Here is a 25,170-nt window from a genome sequence, read left to right as displayed (position 1 = left end):
CTCACAGCTCCACCTCCCTCCACCCCCCAAGCCCCGCCCAGGCAGGCGACAGGGAGCAGGAGACAACAAGTCTTTATTAGGCAGGCCCCGAGGGGAAGGGCTACCAGGGCGGGCCACCAGGTCGGGACACAAGGGGATGAGCGGATTGGGGTGACCGGACCTAGCCACGCTCACAGATGACCTCGACGACACTGGGTTCCATGGGCACTGGGTCCGGGCAGCGCAGGGCAGCTGAGGCCACCACTTCGTCCAGCAGCAGGTGCACAAGCTCCTCATCAGCCACAAAGCGCCACAGGTAGAGCTGCAGGAAGTGGCAGTCCACCTGCACCTGCTGCAGCCCAAAGCGCCCAAAGGTGCGCAGTCGCACACACTCCAGCAGTGTCTTCAGGCTGATTTTGATGATGCCGGTCAGCACGGACACCTGCAGGTAGGACACAGGGATGCGGAGCCACTGCAGCAGGTGCTGGGGAGGGTACTGCATCCCCGAGGAGGGGCACCCACGTTCCGTGCAGGGGCCAAGGAGACAGCAAAATGCCAGTAGCTGTGATGGGGTGGAAAGTCCCAGGACCCAGGTAAGAGGGAGGGACCATACAAGGTTGGCCCCATCATCTGGAGGGGAGCAGACAGGGAGGGCCCAGCAACGTGAGGCAGAGATGGGGGTCAGCATCGACATGGGGAGGGGAAAAGCTTACTAAGTTGGAGAGAGAGTATCAGGTCCCGGAGCACAGGCTGGGTTGGGGCAGGGCCCATGGTGTGACTAGGAATCCCTGGGGAGGACCCAGGGCTGTGGTGGGGATAAGGACAAGGGCCAAGAGGTATACTAGATTATCATCCAGATGCAGGCTGAGGGCACACCAAGGTCAGGGCAGAGGGCTATGAGATGGTGATGGTGGGGCTCTGGATGACCACTCACTCCTAGAAACATCCCTCAGAAACAGACACTGGGGGGGGGGGGGCGGGTCAGAGTCCTAGGGCTCCCTGGGCCAACGCGGGGCTGCTTCAGCCAACCTTCCCAAGGGGCCCTGGGAAGGCAGGGTCACTGTGGACTTCGGACCTTATTGAACTCCACAGGACTGAACACGTCAATACGCTCAGAGAACAGCTTCTGGATGTTGCTCAAGAGGTTGGTATCCATTGGGGCACTGAATGGGAGGAGACAAGCAATCAGAGCCCACCCCTGCACCCCGGTCCTCCTTTTTGCATCCTCCCTGCGCCTACCCTGACCAGCCAGACCTGGGTGTGTAGCTGGGTGCATAACGGCCCTGCTGCCGAGAGCTGCTGTAAACGGAGAAGGTCCTCTTGCTAGAGTCGCTGCTCTGGGCCTTGCGAACACCCTCCTCATACAGGAGCCCCACCTGGTGGTGGAAGGAGGAACTGCAAGGAGGCCGGGGCACGGGCAACATCCAGCCCACCAGGTGCCTTGGGCAAGGGCCAAGGATGCCCTAAGTTACACACTCATTTGTTATAAGAATCACAACCGTTATAAAAACCACAGGGTAGTTAGGGCCTGTACCTAGTTGGTACCCAGTCACTATTTACAGAACCAGTGGAGTGGGGCAAAAGTGGAACACAGGCGTTGGTACTGAGGCCAAATCTGCAGGGCCAACCCTGACCTGATCTCCTGGGTGACTCTGGGCCTCAGCTTCCTCCTCCTAGGTGAAATGGGGGTGATGATGCCACCATGGCTGAGGAGGAAGGCCGTAGATGCAGGCACTGCCTGACCCCTCCTGTCATGATCCTCAGAGGGCTGTTCCCCCAGCACCCCCAGCCCACATCAGAGTTCCCCTGGCCAGCCCAGGGCAGCACCTGCACGTCGATAGCTGTCGTGTCCTCCACCACCCGCTTCATGACGGCACGCACGTTCCGAGGCTCCAGGGTACTGAGCCAGTCCCGTGTCTCCACACTCTTGCGCAGCATCTGCGATATGACCAGGCCCTGCACCTTCACATAGTGGGTTAGCAGCCGCCGTGCCGTCTCCCTGGCCTCCGCACACAGCGTGCTCACGGGTGTCACTGGAGACTGGTCCTGAGCCAGGGATGCAGAGGACAGACAGGCAGTGGGTACTGGGGGCAGCTCTGCAGCCACTGCCCACCAGGAGCTGGGCACAGGCTGGGCAAGGGGCAGGCTGAGTTGGGCACAGGCAGCCCTGACCATGAGGGCACTGCCCAGCCTCCTGTGTTCCTAGCATCACCACCCCCCCCCGCCCCGCTATGAGCTAGCAGTTCACCTGCACCAGAAACTGTTCGTCGGTGAGGGTGAGGATGTAGGAGATGGTGGCGGTCTCGTAGTCCAGGCAGAGGCGGGACAGCAGCAGGAGCAGGGCAGGCGGCGTGGCGCCCCCCTTCTCCCCGGGGCTGTCACAGAAGTTCTGAGCTGTCTGGCACATGGAGCGGATGAAGCCCACGATGAGGCTCTCACGGACACCCTGGCTGCAGAACTCGCCCTGTGAGGAGGAGCGCCCCAGATACACAGCAGGTCCAACCTTCCAGGCAGAGGCTGCTAGTGACCTTCTACTGGCACTCGAAGTGCCCTGGCCTCTCTCCAAGGGACAGTTTCACCCCGCATTCCAGAACCCCAGAGCAGCTCCCCTGCTGTGGGAAGGGAGTGCAGGGGGGCAAAGCCAGCACTGAGGACCCTGCTTGCAGATGCCCTCAGAGCCTGCCCCACCCCTCCAGGCTGTGCCAGCCTTCCTCAAGGCGGCCTGAAACCACATCCAGACTGCCTGGGGCAAGGACTGTGTGCCCTGGTAGCTGCCAACCTGCATGCAAGACAAACGAAAGAATGCCCTGAAACGGAAGAAAAAAAAGCTGCCTGGGGCAAGGACTGTGTGCCCTGGTAGCTGCCAACCTGCATGCAAGACAAACGAAAGAAAAGAAAGAAAAAGGATGCCCAGGGAAAGATCGTACCCGGAAGTAGGGCTTGTTGGAGAAAGACACCTCCTTGGCAGTGAAGAGATGCACAGAGGCCAGCGAGGCCTTAATGTGGCTCAGGGTGGAGCTGGCCACGTTGGCCAGCAGCTCGGCCAGGCCGGGGCCTTCCTTCCCAGCAACTCGAGGGGCCGCCAGCGCCTGCCGCACGTCCGTCAGGCAGCCCAGGAAGGCCGACTGCAGGCCCTGCAGGTGCTGGCCCAGGCGCTCACGGGCCACTCGCTCCACGATCTCCGTGGCGGCCTCTGCCAGCCCGGCGGCGGCCAGCAGGGCCCCGGGCGCCCGCAGGCGCCGGTGGAAGCGGTCCAGCGCCCGCACGAGCAGGGAGTTGTCACTGCCACCCTGCTCCTGAGCCAGCCGCCGCTCCACCAGCACAAAGTAGCGGCTGCCCAGCTCCCGCGCAAAGGCTGCCAGCTTCTCGGCACCCGCCGGGCCCTGGGCCGCAAACAGCTCCTGGTAGGCCGCCGCCACCTGGCAGAGGCCCCCGACGAAGCCGCTGCCGCCGCGGTCAGTGAATTCTAACACGTCGGGAGCCGGAGGGGAGGGCCCCAGCTCCGCCTCCAGGCCCCTCAGCTCCTCCTCCAGCCGCGCTCGGCCGCGAGCCAGGAACTCCTCGCACAGCTCCTCCGCAGGCTCGCCCAGGGCCAGCAGCAGCTCCACGCACTCGGCTTGCTCAGGGGCGCCAGAGCCACCCTCCCTGCGGGAAGGGAGAGGGAGGTGAAAGGCAAGAAGACAGAATTCGGGGCGGGGGGGTGGGGGCAGACCCAGGAGACCAGCAGGTGTGGCATGAGGGCCCAAAGCCCACACCTGAAGCGCTGCCGTAGCTGCTGGGCCAGGCGGGCCGTGATGACCTGGCAGTCGTCCTGGATGGCGCGGAATGAGGGCAGGTGCTGGTACTGCTGCAGCACGGCCCGCGCGCGGCCTTGGTAGCGCACCGCCTGCCCGTAGGCGCCCAGCTCCACGCACTTGGTGAGGCGCGAGGGCAGCTCGAAGAGGAACTGCAGCTTTCGTAGCAGCGCGTGGACCCCTGGGGGACAGGGGGAGGTGGTGTTAGCCCCGACGCCCTGGGGGTGGCCCACTTTAGCACCAGCTCTGGGGCGGGCCGCACCTGCCAGCTTGGTGATGCGCTCGTGGCGGTCCTGCAGCGTGGCGCTGATGCGCGCGCTGAAGTCCGTGATCACTGCCATGTTGGTGGCCAACCGGTCCATCTCATCCTCCATCTTCCGGAAATCGTTCTTCATCTTCCGGATGGTGTCTAGGAGGACAAGGGCGCAAGAGGGGGAAAGGCGGATGACTAGGGGCGCAGGCAGAACACTCAGCTTGAGAGGTAGTCCAAATGCCCTCACACACACCCGCCCCCTTCCCAAACGCGCCTGAGCTCACTCCTCGAGGGTCACATTGATGATTAGGTGCTTGAAAAGGACTGCAGTGGTGCTTGGTCACTATAAATGGGGGTGAGGTGTCATTATGTCAGTGCAGCAGACGTTTTCTGAGCACCCCGTGTGTGCCCCTAGCCCCGGTGCGGTGGGGAGATGCCCACGAAGCCGCAGTCCTTGATCTCAGAAGACGCCCAGATCCAAAGGAGGGCAGAGGGCACTTGGCAGGGACCTGTCTGCTCGTTCCCAAGGGCATCCTCCATGCCCAGCACCCTGCCTGCCATGGGACAGACAGTAAATACTTGTTCAATCTTACCTCTTTCCCAGACCTCCCTAACCCTTTCACTCTGCCTTCTGGAACATGGTTGACCTTCTCTGAAGGCTTCTTTCCCTTTTGTCCTGACAGAAACCTGCCTAAGGAGGCTGTTCTTCCTTTCAACCCAGGTGCCTCAGGGCCTGGCCCCTTAACACTTCTAGATAGCTTCCAGTCCTCCTCCCTTTGGGAGCCCAGCTTCTTTGAAGACCACGACATCAAACTGCACCCCCTCTTGTTGCCATCCCTACTGTCCGCTTTGCCACGCCCCTCAGTTCCGGATCACGGCCACACCTCCTTGTGGACATCAGCATACACAAAAGGATGAACCTTTGGACATTCTTGACTCTCCGTTTGCTGACCTCCTCAACTCCATCCATTCTTGCATCCGCCTCATCTGTGCCACACTCGCCCTGCCCTTGCTAAGAACTGCATCCTCTAAAACCTTAGCTTCAGGCCTCACCTCTGTAATTCTGATCATTCACCCTGTTGACCCCACTCTAACAATCCTGTGGCCTTTTCAGTAACTCCAGACCCAGTGGCCCTACCACTTGGTCACTGTTTGCAATACCTCTCATGGCTGCACTTCCTTCCTCACTCCTCTTAGAATCTGTGGTCCTCCACGAGCATCAGCACCCATTTGCAAGCCCCCTTGCATCTCTTGCCCCCTGGCCCCCATTATCTGTCGGCAGAACCCTACCACAGGTTAAGCCCAATTACCAACCCGCTCCCTAAGAATGACAGCTGAAAATGAGCCACAAAATCATACCAACTGGCCTCCCTGTAAAGTTAGGACGTTAAGTCCCAAAGCAGCACTGCATACTGGTCAGCTGTACTTCCAAACCCTCTAGTGAGTCTGTGTTTCCATTTTCCAAAATAACATTTTGTCCCCAGTCCTCAAAACGCCGACACACGCCCCCAGTTCTCAAATGGTGACCTTGATTCACACTTCACAGAGAAAATGCCAGCAAACGTCAACTCCTTCCAAACCTGCAGAGTGAAGAGATCCCTGAGGGAGTCTCATCCTGTCCCACGGCTGTGAGGACTTGGACGTTTCTGCCTCCAGTCCTGACCAAAGCCCTGCCTAACAACTTACTTAACACCCTGATGCGGATGGCAAACAGGCACCTCAAATATGATATGTCGAAAACAGAATTGTTTTTTTGAAGTTTTCAATTTTATTTATTTTTATACAGCAGGTTCTTATTAGTTATCGATTTTATACATATTAGTGTGTACGTGTCAGTCCCGATCTCCCAGTTCATCCCACCACCACCCCTCCCACCACTTTCCCCCCTTGGTGTCCATACGCAAAACAGAATTCTTGACTTTCCCCAAACCTGTTCCTCCACTAACCTTTTCCATTTTGGCTCCTGTTCATTTATTTCTTTACGTATTTTTTAAAATTAATTAATTTTATTTATTTATTTTTGGCTGCGTTGGATCTTCGTTGCTGCGCGCGGGCTTTTCTCTAGTTATGGCGAGCAGGGTCACTCTTGGTTGGGGTGTGCAGGCCTCTCATTGCAGTGGCTTCTCTTGTTGCGGAGCACAGGCTCCAGGCATGCGGGCTTCAGTAGTTGTGGCACACGGGCTCAGTAGTTGTGGCTCACAGGCTCTAGAGCTCAGGCTCAGTAGTTGTGGCTTGCGGGCTTAGTTGCTCCGTGGCATGCGGGACCTTCCCAGACCAGGGCTCGAACCCGTGTCCCCTGCATTGGCAGGCGGATTCTTAACCACTGTGCCACCAGGGAAGCCCTCCTGGCCATTTCTTAAGAGTCATCTTTGATTCTTATCTCTCCTTTACCTTACATTCAGTCCATTGGCAAGTTGCATAACGTTTACCTCCAACATTTTCTTTCCGAGCCACCATCATCTCTTGTCCAACTACTACTAACATTTCCCAACTAATTTCCCTAATTCCACTCTGGAACTCACCATCAATATGCATAAACGAAAGCAATGAGGATGAAGCAGAAACATATCTATTGTAGGAGACTTTAATCCACTTCTGTCAATCCGTGACAGACCAAAAGGACAAAAACCAAATGAAGCTACGGAAGTCCTAAATAATATCATTAATATGAAAGACCTATTTGATTTTTATTCTTTTCAAGATTCCATAAAATACACCAAAACCTTACCACATATTAGGTCATAACGAAAATCTCAATAAATTTACAGAAAAAAAGAAACTAAATGGTACAGAAAGCATTCCCTGATCACAATGCAATGAAATTAGAGATTAATAACAAAACTAGAAAATAAAGAGATCCCATTATTTAGAGAAGACCTCATTATTATCAACTACTGGATCAAAAAGGAAATCAAAACTGAAATTTCTATATATGTAAAAAATAACAACAATGAAAACACTATAAGAACCTATAGGATATAGCTGAAGCAATGTTCAGAGGAAATCAGTCTTAAATTCTTATAGTACTAATTAGAATAAACGTTCAACTCAAGAAGTTAGAAAAAGCACTACAAAAGAAAGCAGAAAAAGAAAGCAGAAAAATAAAAAAGAAAGCAGAAAGAATGAATTAATAAAGCTAAAAGCAGAAATTAATTTATTTTTTTAAATGGGAGAACTAATAAATAGATCAAAGATCAGGGGCACTGAAAAAAAATGAAAAACAAAATATATAAAATGCGAGCTACCCTAATCTTTAAATGGGGAAAAAAACATACACAAAATAAGAACTAAGGGGAGAAACAATCACAAATACACAGATATTTTTAAAATCACAAGATACAACTTAGCTCAATTCCGTGTAAAGAAATTGAAAACCTGGATGAAATGGATAATTTGCCACAAAAAAACAGAATTTACCTAAATGGGTTCCAGAAGAGCAAGAATACATGAACAGAGAGAATTGAGAATGTTGTCAAAGAAAGATTCTCCAGGACTTCCCTGGTGGCGCAGTGGTTAAGAATCTGCCTGCCAATGCAGGGGACACGGGTTCGAGCCCTGGTCCGGAAAGATCCCAGATGCCATGGAGCAACTAAGCCCGTGCACCACCACTACTGAGCCTGTGCTCTAGAGCCGCGAGCCACAACTACTGAGCCCACATGCTGCAACTACTGAAGCCCGCACGCCTGGAGCCCATGCTCCGCAACGAGCGAAGCCACCGCAATGAGAAGCCCGCGCACTGCAACAGAGTGGCCCCCGCTCACCGCAACTAGAGAAAGCCCGCGTGCAGCAATGAAGACCCAATGCAGCCAAAAATTTTAAAATTAGAAAAAAAAAACAAAAAGAAAGATTCTCCTTCCCCCCCACACAAAGGTGCCAGAGGATGTCGTGGGGGTGCTGCCATAGCTCTGAAGGACAGCTCATTCCAAAGCTCTGTGTAAGCAGTACTCAAGCAGAGAAAATTAGAAAAGCGTTCACATTAACTTTGTGGAAGAAACATAACACTGATACAAAAATGTGACAAAAATAGCTCAAAAATGAAAGTGACACATTCATGTCTTATGAATTAAGATGCATAGATACATTAATTAAATAAATTAAATAAATGGAGATACACATATAAATTAACAAACAGAATCCAGCAATGTATTAAAAGAATAATTGACAAATATGTCCAAATGGTTTTTATTTCAAGAATGCAAGGACAGCTCAACATGAGAGGATCTCGATAATAATTCACCTTATTAAGAGATGAAAGAAAGACAAACATCTATTCTTGATTTTTTAAAAAAATCTCAATAAAATATGAACAGCTGAATATTTCCCTAACCTCCAAACACCAGCATCGTGTTTAATGAGGCAATGCTAGAAGTAATTCCCATTAAAATCAGAAACATGGGGCTTCCCCGGTGGCACAGTGGTTGAGAGTCCGCCTGCCGATGCAGGGGACACGGCTTCGTGCCCTGGTCCGGGAAGATCCCACATGCCGCGGAGCGACTGGGCCCGTGAGCCATGGCCGCCGAGCCTGCGCGTCCGGAGCCTGTGCTCCGCAACGGGAGAGGCCACAACAGTGAGAGGCCCGCGTACCGCAAAAAAAAAAAATCAGAAACATGGCAAGGAGGCTCATGGTCACCACCACTGTCTAACATTGTTCTGGGGTACTAGCCAACACATTTAGACTCAGGTAATATGTTACAGAGATACAAAAATTGTAAAGGAGATAAAATTATCACTACTTGCAGATGATATAATTGGATAAATTGAAAACTCTAAAAAAAATCACTGAAAATATTACTACCAACAACAAGAGAATTTATAGTAAGGTGATTGAACATGAAATTAATATAAAAAATCTATAGAATTAAGCAACAACATTCACACATACTAGTAAGAAGATACGGTAGAAAATGACCCATTTTAAATAGCAATTTTAAAAGATCAAAATATCTAGAAATAAATTTAAGAAATGTTCAACATTTACATAAAGAAACCTTTATAAGCTAACTGAGGAACATACTAGAAGGACTGAAGAAGTGTAAAGACATGCCACATTCTTGGACAGGAAGCCCCAAAACCTAAGACGTTGATTCTCCCTAGAAAGTTAACTTGATCCAGTAAAATTTTAAGAGACCCCCCCCCTCCTTTTTTCTTTAAAGTATAATTTGATGAACAGGTGGAAAAATAAGAAGGGGGAACTAAAATTTGGAAGTGAAAAAGAGTAAGAAGGAACTAGCCTTACTAGAATTTAAAACGTGCAGTTTTATAGCTACAGTAAAACTTAAAGTGTGTGGCACTGGTACATGGACAATTAGAGATAAATTGAAAAAAACAGAAGGTTTTTCAAAAATCCAGAAACATAAAGAAATTTACTGTTATGATGAAGGTAACATTTCAAGTCAGTGGGGAAAAGATGAATTACTAAATAGTGTTGGGACAACTGGAAAGCCATTTGAAATAAAAATATAGTTGGACTCAGACCTCACACCTTGTACACGCACAGAGCAGAGGAATCAAAGGTTAAATGTGATTTTAAAATGTAATCACAAAAGTACATGAAGAAAGTCAGGGAGAATTTTAAAATAATATTAGGAATGGAAAAGGTCTTGCTTAGAAACACCTCAAACTCAGAAGCTATCAAAGAAGAGATTAATAAAATTGTTTGATCAACAAAAACCACCATGAGCTAACTCAAAACAAACTTTCAAAGAACTGCAAATCATACCATACAGGGCTACTTTTCCCTAATATGTGAAGAACTCTTACAAATCATTATGAAAAAGAACAACTCAGGAGTTCCTTGGAGGTCTAGTGGTTAGGACTTGGCACTTTCACTGCCGGGGCCTGGGTTCAACCCCTGGTTGGGGAACTAAGATCCCGCAAACTACCCAGCACGGCCAAAAAAAAAAAGAAGAAAAGAACAACTCTATAGAAAAATAGGAAAAGGACATCACAGACAAGGATATCAAACAGCTCTTAAGCATACAAAGAATGTCCAACCTCACAAGAGAAATTAAATTAAAACTACACAGAGGGACTTCCCTGGTGGCACAGTGGATAAGACTCCGCGCTCCCAATGCAGGGGGCCCAGGTTCGATTCCTGATCAGGGAACTAGATCCCACATGCATGCCGCAACTAAGAGTTCGCATGCCACAACTACAGAAGCCCCCGTGCCGCAACTAAGGAGCTGATGAGCTGCAACTAAGGAGCCCATGTGCAGCAACTAAGACCTGGTGCAACCAAATAAATATGTAAAAAAATTATCTTATTTAAAAAAAACTACAGAGATACTACTTTTCAGATTGTCTCAGATTGAAAATTTTAGTAACTTAGTGTTGGCCAGGGTGCATGGAAAGAGCTGTTCTCCTATTTGCTGGTGGTTGTGCAAACAGGTCATTTTTTGTGGAAAAGAATACGGCAATATCTAACAGCAGTCACTTGTGAGCCTTCACACGCCCACACCTGGCCTGTGTGTGGCTCCTGGACTGGGGCAGCAACCCAACTTGGGCAAAGTGAGGAGAAAAACATCAATGACAATGACAATAAAAAGGAACAGACAGACACAAAATATGCAGGGAAAAAAATATGTGAAAAAAATCAAACCAAAAAAATGCACAAGAAGAACTCACAGAGCTAACACCTACAGAACAATTAAGAGATTTTTTTAGGGCTTCCCTGGTGGCGCAGTGGTTGAGAATCTGCCTGCCGATGCAGGGGACACGGGTTCGAGCCCTGGTCTGGGAAGGTCCCACATGGCGCGGAGCAACCAGGCCCGTGCGCCACAACTGCTGAGCCTGCGCGTCTGGAGCTTGTGCTCCGCAACAAGAGAGGCCGCGACAGTGGGAGGCCCGTGCACTGCAATGAAGAGTGGCCCCCGCTCGCCGCAACTAGAAGAAAGCCCTCGCACAGAAACGAAGACCCAACACAGCCAAAAATAAATAAATAAATTTTTTTTAAAAGATTTTTAAAAAAATTACATGAAGAGGTAGACCAAGAATCACAAAATGAACTTCTCATGTTAGCAACACAGTCTATGGGATAAGACCATTCACCCTTCTTAGATTCCACAGAGAGGAAGGTAACTAAAAAAATAAAGTCCCATAACATGAAACATCTGTACTACTCTTTGGGGCTACTGGTTGGAGTTACTCATATTTTTTTGGAAAATGGTGACTGTGTTGCCAATTCACAATGAATTAATGGACATAGCACGGACAGTGCCGTGCAGTTAAAAACTGAATAAAAGGGACTTCCCTGGTGGCGCAGTGGTTAAGAATCTGCCTGCCAACGCAGGGGACACAGGTTCAATCCCTGGTCCAGGAAGATCCCACATGCCTTGCTAAGCCCGTGCACCACAACTACTGAGGCTGCACTCAAGAGCTCTCAAGCCACAACTACTGAAGCCCGTGCGCCTAGAGCCCGTGCTCCACAACCAGAGAAGCCACCGCAATGAGAAGTCCCGACACCGCAACGAAGAGTAGCCCCCACTTGTGGCCAACTAGAGAAAGCCTGGGCGCAGCAACGAAGACCCAATGCAGCCAAAAAAAACAAAACAAAAAAAACAACTGAATAAAACCAGAGCAAAGGCAAAAGATGGAAGCTCAGGTACCAGAAGGCTCACGGGCTGACGATCATGAAGAGGCTTGGAAGTTCATGAGGCGTTTCGTCTTCTCCCAGTGAATTCTTGTTTTTGCTTACAAACCATTTAACCTATGACACAACCTCCTTCCAGGTCTGTCAAATGCTACCATCAGAGGAGCAGATTCGTTTTGGAGCGGGTGTTTGGGACCACGACATTTAGGTACTACATCAGAAAGGAAACTTGAATCTGAATTTCAAAGGGAAAAAAAATCCAAAAACTAAGTTGTCATTAAAACGGAATAAAAGAAAACCTAGTGCTGGTGGCATTGCTGTTGAATGCACAGCCACAGAGCCATTGAAATGGAAATAAAAGTTGCACCACGGCAAAACAAAAAACATCCACACCACTGAGTAATAAAGACTACACTGTACATCCCTGAACTCTTTCAAGCTTGCTAGGATAAGTAGTTTGCAACTAGGGCAAACTCTCCTTGGGAGGAGAGTGGGTGGTAACTGGTAGTAGGCTGGAGGGGCCCTTGTTGGTCATGCTGTTGACTGACCTGGGTGCTGACTGCACAGAAGTGTCCCATTTGTGAAATTCCAGGAGCTGGCCACTATGACCTGTGCACTTTTCTGTTAATCTTCAATAAAGTTTACCATTAAAGACTGTTTTGTCTTTAACCGGGGAAAGGAATGGGAAGAGGCTTTTCACTATACAACCTTTGGGACCTTTCCAATTTTGGAACAGATAAATGCATTATTACATAAACAAACGCAGCGTCTAGGCCAAAGGTTGGCAAACTATATACCCTGCGGGTCAAACCTGGCTGATAGCTGTTTGGCTTTTTGATTTTCAACTGGGCTATAACTGACATAGCATAAAATTCAGTGGTTCCTAGTATGTTTATTATATTCACAAGATTGCACAACCAACATTACTATCCAATTCTACAATATTTCATCACCCCAAAAAGAAACCTTGTATCCCTTAGCAGTCACTCCCTATTTCACTCTCACCTCTGTCCCTGGCAACCATTCATCTATTTTCTGTCTCCATGGATTTGCCTATTCTGTACATTTAAAATAAATGGAATTAGGGACTTCCCTGGTGGTCCAGTGGTAAAGGATCTGCCTTACAATGCAGGGGAGGTGGGTTTGATCCCTGGTCAGGGAACTAAGATCCCACGTGCCGTGGGGCAACTAAGCGCACGTGCCACAAACTACTGAGCCCACGCGCCATGGAGCCTGTGCGCCACAACTAGAGAAGAGAAAACTCGCACGCCACAACTAGAGAGAAGCCCATGCACCATTAGGAAGAGCCCGCACACCATAACGAAAAATCGTGCACGCCTCAACAAAAATCCCGCGTGCCACAACTAAGACCCGCCGAGGTCAAAAATAAATAAAACAAATAAATAATAATACCAAAAAATAAAATAAATGGAATTACATACAGTATGCGGCCTTCTGTGTCTGGCTTCTTTCACTTAGCATGTTTTCAAGGCTCATCTAAGTTGTAGCATGTATCAGTACATCATACTTTTTTATGGCAGAATAATATTTCGTTGTATGGATAGAACACACCTGTTTTCCATTCATCAATTGGTGGCCATTTGGACTGCTTTCACTTTTTGGCTGTTATGAATAACGCTGCTATGAACAACTGTGTATGTGTTTTGTAAACATGTATTTTCAGTTCTCTTTGGTATATTCCTAGGAGTGGAACTGCTGGGCCTCATGATAACTCCATGCTTAGCCTTTTGAAGGATGGCCTGTTTTCGGGTACACCATTTTGCATTCCCACCAGGAATGTAGAAGGTTCCAAACCCTCCACATCTTCACCAACATTTGTTTTATTCCGTTTTCTGGAAAACCTAGTGGGTGTGCAGTGGTATGTCATTGTGGTTTTGATTTGCATTTCCCTAATAACTAATGATGTTGAGCATCTCTACATGTGCTTGTTGGTCATCTGTATATCTTCTTTGGAGAAATGTCTATTCAAATCTTTTGCCCATTTAAAAAAAATTATTTATTTTATTTATTTACTTTCGGCTGCACTGAGTCTTCATTGCTGCGCGCGGGTTTTCTCTAGTTGCGGCGAGCGGGGGCTACTCTTCATTGTGGTGCACGGGCTTCTCATTGCGGTGGCTTCTCTTGTTGTGGAGCGTGGGCTCTAGGCGCGTAGGCTTCAGTAGTTGTAGCATGTGGGCTCAGTAGTTGTGGCTCACGGGCTCTAGAGCGCAGGCTCAGTAGTTGTGGTGCACGGGCTTAGTTGCTCCACGGCATGTGGGATCTCCCCGGACCAGGGCTCGAACCCGTGTCCTCTGCACTGGCAGGCAGACTCTTAACAACTGTGCCACCAGGGAAGCCCCTGCCCGTTTTTAAACAGGGTTATTTGTCTTTTTAATGCTGACTTAATCAAAGTTCTTTACATATTCTGGACATTAGACCCTCATTAGCTATATGATTTGCAAATATTTTCTCCCATTCTGTGAGCTGTCCTTGCACTTTCTCTATAATGTCCTTTGAAGCATAAGATTTTAATTTTGATTAAGTTCAATTTATCCGATTTTTTTCCTTTGATTACTTGTGCTTTTGGTGTCTATAAAGTAAAAACCCACTCCTGTGTGTCTCTACTCTCAACACTACTTCACATCTGACACCAGATGTGTGGGTTTTCCACTCATCAAGCAATCCTGTGACATCAGCTGGGGATCCTATGATTTAACTTAGTTCTGACACCATCTACCGGAAGTTAGCGTCAGGTCTCATAGGTTAAGGACTCAGTCCCACAAAACTATCCTCAATCACTTTAGATTTCAATCACAAGTCCAGGTTGTCAGCTATGATTCTGACTGATTGGCTCTAAATTGGAGGTTCCCATGACCCCCTCCTCAGGTTAGATTAATTTGTTAGAGCAGCTCAGCAAACTCAGGAAAACAGTTTACTTACTAGATTACTGGTTTATTACAAAAGGAAACAACTCAGGAACAGCTAGATGGGAGAGATGTATAGGGCAAGGTATGTGGGAAGGGGTAAAGAGTTTCCACGTCCTCTCTGGGCATGCTACTTTCCCAACACCTCCACATCGTTCACCAACCTATCCTTTTGGGTGTTTATGGAGACTTCACTACATAGACATAATTGATTAAGCCATGAGCCATTGGTGACTGAATTCAATTCCCAGCCCCTCTCCCCTTCCTGGAGGTCTGCGGGGGTGGGGCTGAAAGTTCCAACCCTCTAATCACATGGTTGGTTCTGCTGGCAACCTGTCCCCATCCTTGGGTTATCTAGGAGTTTTCCAAAGATCACCTCATTAACATAAACTCAGGTGTGGTTGAAAAGGGCTTGTTATATAAATACCAAAAGATATCCATGTCACTTTATTTCACTAGAGCTATTTCAGGAACTGGGAACAAAACTAAATATTGTTAACAAGGCTCTTATATAGGAAATTACAAGGGGTTAGGAGCGATGCCAGGGATGGTGGACAAAGACCAAATGTATATTTCTTATTATAAATCACAAATCACAGTGTCATATCTAACAAACTCTTGTCTAATCCAAGGACATGAAGATTTACACCCATGTTTTCTTCTAAGAGTGTTTAGTTTTAGCTGTTATATTTAGGTCTATGATTCATCTTGAGTCAATTTTTGTATAGCATGTGAGGTAGGGATCCAATTTCAATCTTTTGATATGGCTATCCAGGTATCCCAACCATGTGTTGAAAAACCTATTCTCCCTGTTGAATAACTGTGGCATCCTTATAAAAAAATTAACTGACCATAGATGTACAGGTTTATTTCTGGACTCAATTCTATTCAATTTACAGAAGCCTACAGGCTGTTATGAGGGGCCAGATATTGCTGAGAAAACGGCAGCCTTCACGAGGGCTCACGCCAGTAAGAAGTGCTACTGCCAGTGTCCTTGTCCCTACAGTGAGCCAAAGCCGGCCCCCACCTTAGCAGGAGACCCTCCAATACTAGCAGGTGTCAAAGCACTGTTACCTGCCCTGGCCATATTCCAATTCCTGATCCACAGGTCTCTCTTCTGCAATAGAAAGGTTTTATACCATAAAGTCATCAACTGCTACCTCTTCACTCCCAGCCACAACTAATGGGACTAGAGGGCAAAATCTGACCTATCATCTAGCCACCTCACTGTCACTTGACATTAAAGAAATAAAGACACAGACACAGGAGAAGGCCATGTGGAGACAGAGGCAGAGATTAGAGTGGTGCAACTGCAAGAAATGTTTTAAGTCAACCAGGACCTGGAAGAGGCATGAAAGAGTCTCCCCTAGAGGCTTTGAAGGGAGTGCAGCCCTGCTGACAATCTGATTTTGAACTTCTGGCCTCCAGAACTATGAGACCATAATTTCTGTTATTTTAAGCCAAGAAATTGTGACAGTTTGTTATAGCAACCATAGGACACTCACACAAATACTAAGGATATTTTTCCCCTGTAGGAAGTGAGTGGCAGGGGTTTTCATTAAATGTTTTGAATATATAAACCTTGCCTCTATTTTCTTAAATATAATATTGTGGATGTAATTTAGACTGTTTTCTTTTTTTTCTTTTTTTTTTTTTTGCGGTACGCGGGCCTCTCACTGTTGTGGCCTCTCCCGTTGCGGAGCACAGACTCCGGACGTGCAGGCTCAGCAGCCATGGCTCACGGGCCTAGTTGCTCCACGGCATGTGGGACCTTCCCAGACCGGGGCACGAACCCGTGTCCCCTGCATCGGCAGGCGGACTCCCAACCACTGCACCACCAGGGAAGCCCAGGCTGTTTTCTTAACTCTGGATAAACTTTATAAACTTTTTGCAAAGATAATGATTTGCCAGTGACTGTAGATGTTGATAGAACTGTTGGTTCCTATACCAAGTAGTCCCAGGTTACTAGATTTTCTTGAATTATTATTTCTCCTTTATGGCAGTATTTTTTTAGTCCATTTGTCTACTCTCTGATTGTTATGATTTTATTTTTCACTTGTTAAACAATAATCTAACATAAAACTTATTCATTTAGGGATTTATTTATTATGCATAATGTTTGCCTTTTATAGAAATGCAGTTCTTTCAAAAGCTACTACAGGTTCTAGAACAAAAAAATCTGATTTTTTAAAGTTATTTTTGGACTTGTTTTGCGTTTGAAACAAGGCATTAAACATTACGTCTTATCTATAAAATTTTGACCAAGTTATTTAGCAACTCATTACCTCAGTTTCCCTATCTGTAAAATGGAGATATAGTTAACTACTTCATAGCTGTGTAAGAATTAAATTAATTAATATATGTAAGCAGATCGATCAGTGCAGTTTTATATTAAACACTCAATAAATATTGCCTAGTATTAACCAGTTAAACTTGCTATTATATGTAACTATTAATAAATTAGTTTTACTTGTAAAGATCTGCTAATAATGAACTCTCTCAGTTTTTACATATCTGCGAATATCTTAATTTCTTTCTTTTTTAAAAAAATATTTATTTATTGTTAGTTAGTTAGTTGCACCAGGTCTTAGTTGCAGCACATGGGCTCCTTAGTTGCGGCAGTTGGGCTCCTTAGTTGTGGCTCCAGGGCTCCTTTAGTTGCGGCTCACCAGCTCCTTTGTTGAGGCACATGGGATCCTTAGTTGTGGCATGCAAACTCTTAGTTGCGGCATGCATGTGGGATCTAGTTCCCTGACCAGGGATCGAACCCGGGCCCCCTGCATTGGGAGCGCGGAGTCTTATCCACTGTGCCACCAAGGAAGTCCCTCTCTTTCTTTTTTACAGGATATTTTTACTGGGTATAGAATTCTTGGTTGACATTTTTTTCATTCAGCACTTTGAAATGTTAATCCACTGCCTCTGACCTCCACGGTTTCTGACAGGAAATCAGCTATTAATCTTATTATCACTTGTATGTGATGAGTCACTTTTCTCTTGATGCTTTCAAGTTTCTGTCTTTTTTTTTTTTTTTCTTTGACAGTTTCAATGTAATATGCCGGTGTGAATCTCCCTGCATTTATCCCACTTGGAGTTTGTTATGCTTCTTGGATGTGCAGATTAATGTTTTTCAGTAAATCTGGGTAGGTTTGTGCCATTATGTATAGAATTCTTGGTTGACATTTTTTTCATTCAGCACTTTGAAATGTGAACCCACTGCCTCTGACCTCCACGGTTTCTGACGGGAAATCAGCTGTTAATCTTATTATCACTTGTATGTGATGAGTCACTTTTCTCTTGATGCTTTCAAGTTTCTGTCTTTTTTTTTTTTCTTTGACAGTTTCAATGTAATATGCCGGTGTGAATCTCCCTGCATTTATCCTACTTGGAGTTTGTTATGCTTCTTGGATGTGTAGATTAATGTTTTTCAGTAAATCTGGGTAGGTTTGCGCCATTATTTCTTCATATATTCCTTCTGCTACTTTCTCTCTCCTCTCACTCTTCCCATTATGCATATGTGGGTACACTTGGTGTCCCACATGTCTCTAAGGCTCTGTTCAATTTTCTTCATCCTTTTTTCTTTCTATTCCTCACAATGAATAATTTCAACTGACCTATCTTGAAGTTTGCTGATTCTTTCTCTGCTTGTTCAAATCTGTTATAGAGACCCTCTAGTGAATTTTTCATTTTCATTGTGGTACTTCGTCATTTCTAGTTGGTTCTTTTGTTAAATAATTTCTTCTCTTTGATATTCTGTATTTGGTGAAACATTCTTATGCCTTCCTTTAGTTCTTTAGATACAGCTTCCTGTAGGTCTTTGAACATATTTAAAATAGTGGATTTAAATCTTACGTAGTAGGGCTTCCCTGGTGGCGCAGTGGTTGAGAGTCCGCCTGCTGATGCGGGGGATATGGGTTTGTGCCCCGGTCTGGGAGGGTCCCACGTGCCGCGGAGCGGCTGGGCCCGTGAGCCATGGCCGCTGAGCCTGCGCGTCCGGAGCCTGTGCTCTGCAACGGGAGAGGCCACAGCGGTGAGAGGCCCGCGTACCGCAAAACAAACAAACAAACAAACAAACAAAAAATCTTTACGTAGTAAATTCAATGTCTGGGGTTCTTCAGGGACAGTTTCTACTGCTTTTTCTTGTGTATGGGTCAGATTTTCTACTTTATTTGCATGTCTCATAAATTTTTATTGAAAAAACAGACGTGTTAGATAATATTGATATAACATGGCAACTCTAGAAATCAGATCCTCTCTCCTCCCCAGGGTTTGTTGTTGCTGCTTGTTGCTATTGTTTGTCTAATTATTTTTCAGAGTTACTAAACCTGTACTAATTAGTTTCTGAACCAACTCTGTAAAGTTTGTATTCTTTGTTGTGTATAGCCACTGAAACCTTTACTTGGTTAGCTTAGTGATTAGCTAATGACTGGACAAGGATCTCCTTAAATATCTAGAACTAATAAAACTCCTAGTATTTACTGAGGGGCTGTGTGTGTGTGTGTGTGTGTGTGTGTGTGTGTGTGGGTGTGGGTGTGTGTGTGTTGGGGCACACCTTAAACACTCAGCCAGGAGGTTTACAACTCTCCCTTAACCTTCACTTCCTGCTTGCACTGGGCCTGAAGTAAGCCAGAAGTGAGAGCTTAGGACATCCTCAGGTCTTTCTTTCTTTCTTTCCTCTTCTTTTTTTTAAAAATAAATTTATTTTATTTATTTATTTTTGGCTGTATGGGGTCTTCATTGCTGTGCACAGGCTTTCTCTAGTTGCAGCGAGCAGGAGCTACTCTTTGTTTTGGTGCGCAGGCTTCTCATTGCGGTGGCTTCTCTTTGTCGCTGAGCACAGGCTCCAGGGTGCATGGGCACAGTAGCTGTGGCTCGCAGGCTCTAGAGCGCAGGCTCAGTAGTTGGGGCGCACGGGCTTAGTTGCTCCACGGCATGTGGGATCTTCCCAGACCAGGGCTCGAACCCATGTCCCCTGCACTGGCAGGTGGATATTTTTTTTTAATTAATTTATTTTATTTTTGGCTGCGTTGGGTCTTCGCTGCTGTATGCGGGCTTTTCTCTGGTTGTGGCGAGCGGGGGCTACTCTTCATTGTGGTGCACAGGCTTCTCATTGTGGTGGCTTTTCTTGTTGGGAGCAAGGGCTCTAGGCATGTGGGCTTCAGTAGTGGTGGCACACGGGCTCAGTAGTTGTGGCTTGTGGGCTCTAGAGCGCAGGCTCAGTAGTTGTGGCACACGGGCTTAGTTGCTCTGCGGCATGTGGGATCTTCCTGGATCAGGGCTTGAACCTGTGTCTCCTGCATTGGCAGGCGGATTCTTAACCACTGCGCCACCAGGGAAGTCCCTCAGGTCTTTCTTAAGTTTGTGTACTACCCTATACATTTGTGGCCTTCAAGATTCCTAATAATGTGTCAGAGCTTGTCAAAGCCCCTAGGGACCTCTCATTCCTCAGCTTTTCCTTTTAAGTTTTTGGGTTAGTACTACTGTTTGCCCAAGTGTTATCTATCACTTCAGACAGACACAACATTTGCCTGTAATTGTTTTTGACAAACAACTCTGGTGAGAGACTTTTAGCACTGGGTGACCTCCAGGTCAAGACAAACCTATGGGGTGGATTGTTTTAGGAAACCACCAGACAGCTTAAATAATGACAATTCTTTGGGCATGAGGCTTTGAAAGAACTCCAGCTTTGTTCTGCTCCCTCTAGTATTAGGAGTATGGGCTATTTTTCAAGGCTACTGCTAAGCTGGAGAGGAAATGGTGGGGCTAGGACAAGCTAAAATACCATAGGAGTCATTATTTTTACCACGATTCAGCTTTTTTTCTTGAATAAATGCTCCTCTGATTGCTGCACACCCTTGGTTACTTTCCAGAGTTCTAAGAAAGCTTATTCTAACCATTTTGGCCAGTTTTAGGGTTGCTTTTATGGAGGGGACACTTTCAAATGCACTTACTCCACTATTTTTGCGGATGTCACTCTGGATGCCAGGCCTGTTTTTGTAAATGAGTTTTGCTGGAATACAGCCATGCTCATTCATTTATACTGTATATTGCTTTCATGATAATGGCAGAGATGAGTAGTTGTGACAGAAACCAGATGGCCCACAAAGCCTAAAATATTTACTTTTTGGTCTTTTCAGAAAAACCTAAAAAAAAAAAAAAGAAAAGAAAAGAAAAGAAAAACCTCATCACCTCTGTTGTATATCCTATGCAGTCAGACCCTGCTCCCTTCACCCCCACACTCTTGCTCTCCCTGCTCTGGTTGTAGAGTTTCCAGGGCCTTTGCACAAGCTGTTTCCTCAGGCTGGGCCACTCTGCCCCCAAATCCTCCCATCGTCAACTTTTCATCATTTACCTTAACTGTGACCTCTTTAGAAAAGCCTTTCTCTGCCACTCTCTCTGTATCAGTCCCAACCACACACACTCTCTAATATATTATGCTGTTTCATTTTCTCCAGAGCTCTTGTTGAAGTGAACTGATCTTATTTTCTTTCTTCATTATCTGTCTCTCTCTCTAGAATGTATGTTCTGTGACAGCTGAGAAACTGTCTTATTTACTGCTATATCCCTGGTGCCTAGAATAGTACTTGGCACACAGGCAAATATTTGACAAGCGATTAAATAAATGAATGAATCAGTTGAATTAACGTATATTCACACTGACACCACACTCCCTCTATGACCACTCCTGTCTCCATCGCAGGCTCACCCTCCTCCTCCCCATGGCCATCAAACGGAGGTGTTCCTCCAAGCTCTGTCCTGGGCTCTCTCCTTTTCTCAGGCTCTATCCCATTCTTGAGCAACCCTGCCCACACTTCCCTTTAAACTCTCCTCCTCTTCACAGCTGCCTCCAAGGCTTATTCCTCCAGCTCAGATCCCTCTTCTGAGCTCCAGAGCCACACATGCATCTGCCTTCTTGTTAGCTCCTTATGCACAGCTCCAAAACCTCAAAACCTAGCTCCCTTAGCCTCAGAGTTATGAGTTCTCACCACTAGGTAAAGGTTCCCCACTTCTAGCATGAAGTCAGAAGGCCACTCCTCAGAGATACTCTGAGGAAATAAGAGATGGATTGGACTAGCCCCCTCAAGCTTCCTTCCATACTGAGATGCTGTGATTATCTGACATGGATCTCTAGAGTTCTTATGATTAAGACCAAAATCCTTCTCATTTTGTCTACAAAGGCCTTAATGATCTGGCCCCACAGGCTCATCCAGGTTTATTTCATGCCTTGCTCCCCTTAAAAAAACAAGACAAAACAAAACCTAGCTCATTATGTTCCTTTTCCGACACCTGATCTTCTTGCAGTTTCTTGGGCACCACATCCACCATCCAGTGTTCAAGTTGAAACTTGGGTCATTCTGTACACCCAAAGTTCCTCAACACCATGTCCTGGCAATGCTGCCTCCTAACACTTCTCAATTTACTCATCACTGTCCATCTCCACCATTATCATCCTGGTGTTAGCTCCCAGAATCTCTGGTCTGGACTACTGAAATGGCCTCACTCCAGCCACCTCTCCAATCTATTCCTTTCAATGTAGCTAGGGACAAGAGGGATCTTTTCAAAACACAAATCACATCACTCATTTGTCTAAACACTTTGATTAGCTAAGTACTCTTTAGATAAATGGAAAATTCCTTAATGTGCTCTGAAAGGTCTCTAGTTAAACTCTACCACACCGATCCACCTGACTGGCTCTGCCCACAGTCTGCTTTCCCTCCTGCTACAGTAGATGAGCTCTTGACCTTCTGTTAAGGCCAGCCTCTCCAACGTGCACTGCTCAATCCCCTCCCTCTTTCCTGAGGACTTTGCTTCTGCAGTTTTTCCCTCTCTTGCACCACTGATGAGCGCTCCATGAGCTAATGTATTGGTCAAGCTTATCAATTCCATTTCTTGGAATGCCTTCCTCATTTATCTACTAAGACACCCATGGTCTGGGTTGTTCTCAAACTTTCCCAAATGTTTGTTTCTTTGAGAAAGAAGATTTGTGAGATTTTCCTTCTTTTCATGACTTCTGAATGTTAGGATGCCCCAGGCTTCAGTCCTCAGACCTCTTCTCTCTGTACACTCCCCTCAGGAGACCTCATCTTGTTCCATGTACCTCAAGTTCCAGCCTTCTCTGAATTCCACATGCCTCAACTAACAAATTTTTAAGAATCTTGAGCCATTCTACTTTTCCGCGGCTACCACCCTGGTCCATACAACCAGCATCTTGCCTGGACTGTTATAATAGCCTCCTAATGGGTGTCTCTGCCATCCTTGCCTCCCTATAGTCCACTCTCAACAAGTGGACAGAGGGGTCCTTTTAAAACAACAGTCAGGTCACCCCATTCTTCTGTTCATTTCATCTCACTCAGAGGACAGACGTTCCCATAGACTGCAGGTAGACCTGCAGGATCTGCCTCTAGGACTAAGTACATGTGGGTCCCAAAAATCTGAACAGTGCATTTCACCAACACAGGACAGAAGCTAGTGTGGATGATACTGAACATTGTCTAGTACCATCCTGAATAGAGAATAAAGGGGACAGAAGGGGGAAAAAAAACCTTTATATGACGTTTGTCCCTTAATGTCATACATTTTCTATCGCTGCTTCATTTAAAAAGAGAGAAAGGGGGGCTTCCCTGGTGGCGCAGTGGTTGCGAGTCCGCCTGCCGATGCAGGGGAAACAGTGCATTTCACCAACACAGGACAGAAGCTAGTGTGGATGATACTGAACATTGTCTAGTACCATCCTGAATAGAGAATAAAGGGGACAGAAGGGGGAAAAAAAACCTTTATATGACGTTTGTCCCTTAATGTCATACATTTTCTATCTCTGCTTCATTTAAAAAGAGAGAAAGGGGGGCTTCCCTGGTGGCTCAGTGGTTGCGAGTCCGCCTGCCGATGCAGGGGACACGGGTTCGTGCCCCGGTCTGGGAAGATACCACATGCCGCACAGCGGCTAGGCCCATGAGCCATGGCCGCTGAGCCTGTGCATCCAGAGCCTGTGCTCCGCAACGGGAGGGGCCACAGCAGTGAGAGGCCCGTGTACCACAGAGAAAAAAAAAAATAGAGAGAGAGAGAAAGGGGAAGGAAGGAAGGAAAGAAGGAGAGAGAGAAAGGAAGAAAAGAAAGGAATAAAAAGAGAGAGTGAAAGAGAGAGAGATAAGCCCATTCTCAAGAAAGACGTGCATGGCCGCTGAGCCTGTGCGTCCAGAGCCTGTGCTCCGCAACGGGAAAGGCCACAACAGTGAGAGGCCCGTGTACCACAGGAAAAAAAAAAAAAAAAGAGAGAGAGAAAGGGGAAGGAAGGAAGGAAAGAAGGAGAGAGAGAAAGGAAGAAAAGAAAGGAATAAAAAGAGAGAGTGAAAGAGAGAGAGATAAGCCCATTCTCAAGAAAGACGTGAACCAGAGAAGAAAGCTACCACTAATGAGAGAAACTAACCATTACTGAGGCGTCCTTAGTGTCAGAGATTCTAAGTGCTTCAGGTAAATTCATTTCTTTTTAAATTTCATTTTGTCCTTTTCTCCCCTTTGGTCCTCAAAACAACCCTCTGAGAACAGTTATCACCTCAATAGTCATCAAACCACGAAAGCTCTGAGAGAGAAAGATGAGAGTGGATTAGTGTCAGGGCAGGACTAGAATCTGGGTCTGCTCTGTCTAAATCCTCTGCTGGCTTCCCCAACACAGGAGAAACTGGGGGATGTGGGACCGTGAGGAGTGTGCCCCAGTAGGAATCACCTGTGGCTGAGATGAACTTGTTGTAGTTCTCATAGACCAGGGTCTGCATGTCGCTGTCTAGAGCCCGGATCTGCCGCACCATGTCCGTCTCACTGTCCATCAGCTGGGCCAGTGGGCACTCTCTTCGCAGCTGGAGGAAATTAGGTGGTTAGTATCCAGGACAGGGGGCACTCATGTCCCCCAGCCTTGCCCCTAACTGGTAGGCTTTTGGTGTAAGAAAACCCTGATGCCACCCCTGTAAGGAACCTATAAGTGGCATAGCTCAGGAGTTACCAGGTCAGACCCTATTTGGGGTTTGTCGGCATTTGAAATACTCAGATGCAACCAAGGCCCAGTCCTATGCCTGTCAGTGCCTGGGCCACGCCCCCTATATGGGGTCTATCAGAACATCAGCCCAGGAGACCTCAGACTTCGCACCATCTCAGGCCAGTCTAAGTCTGCCCACGACCCCTTATCTTCCAGCTCTGCCCCTACTGCCCGGCCCAGGGTCATCCAGCTTTTATGAACACCTCTTCCCTCGCCCCACCCTCCCCTCCCCAACAAAGGCGCAGGCGTGATGTGGGGTGCAATATATCGGGGGCCTATTCCCCCTCCCGATACACACACCTTGTCCAGATACACTTCCGGGTCGAAGTGCGCCCCATTGAGATCTGTAGGGTCCAAGGGGTCCGGCCCCGCGGGGCGCCCCGCCGCCTCCACCTCCGAGAGGCCGTAGTAAAGCTTCAGCATCCCGTGCGCCTTCCGCCGACGCTCCGGAGCCTCCGCCTCGGGCCCCTCCGGGGAGCCCCCAGGTCCAGAGCCCGGGCCACGTCCTGCGGCTGCCGCCGCCGCCATGGCTCCAAGTGCAGCCCACAGGCGTGAGGCTGGGCAGGGGATAGGGAGGAGGTACTTCCGGGAGCCATAAGGTTGTTGTT

At 47.3% G+C, this 25,170-nt stretch overlaps 1 protein-coding gene across 4 annotated transcripts; it reads right to left on the bottom strand.

Moving 5' to 3' along the window:
- Nucleotides 1-57: 57 nt before the first annotated feature.
- VPS51 (VPS51 subunit of GARP complex) lies at nucleotides 58-25,134 on the bottom strand. 4 transcript variants are annotated; one of them, XM_055082434.1, is made up of 11 exons: nucleotides 24,863-25,131; nucleotides 24,257-24,386; nucleotides 4,301-4,369; nucleotides 4,036-4,182; nucleotides 3,735-3,954; nucleotides 2,907-3,624; nucleotides 2,228-2,443; nucleotides 1,807-2,025; nucleotides 1,234-1,355; nucleotides 1,055-1,142; nucleotides 58-421 (listed from the first exon to the last, which is right to left on the bottom strand). In XM_055082434.1, the coding sequence occupies exons 1-11, from the start codon at nucleotides 25,088-25,090 to the stop codon at nucleotides 161-163; spliced, it is 2,418 nt and encodes an 805-aa protein (XP_054938409.1). In that variant the 5' UTR covers nucleotides 25,091-25,131; the 3' UTR covers nucleotides 58-160. The 4 variants fall into 4 exon arrangements, with proteins under 4 accessions (XP_054938409.1, XP_007119318.2, XP_028339895.1 ...); XM_007119256.4 differs by lacking the exon at nucleotides 4,301-4,369 and having other exon boundaries at nucleotides 24,863-25,130; XM_055082435.1 differs by lacking the exon at nucleotides 1,234-1,355 and having other exon boundaries at nucleotides 297-421; nucleotides 24,863-25,134.
- Between the last annotated feature and the right edge of the window lie 36 nt (nucleotides 25,135-25,170).

This window comes from Physeter macrocephalus, unplaced genomic scaffold (genome assembly GCF_002837175.3).
Source record: "Physeter macrocephalus isolate SW-GA unplaced genomic scaffold, ASM283717v5 random_123, whole genome shotgun sequence".
NCBI classification, from domain to species: Eukaryota; Metazoa; Chordata; class Mammalia; order Artiodactyla; family Physeteridae; genus Physeter; species Physeter macrocephalus.
Note: the sequence above shows the minus strand (reverse complement) of the source record. Positions and strands in the feature narration are given on the sequence as shown.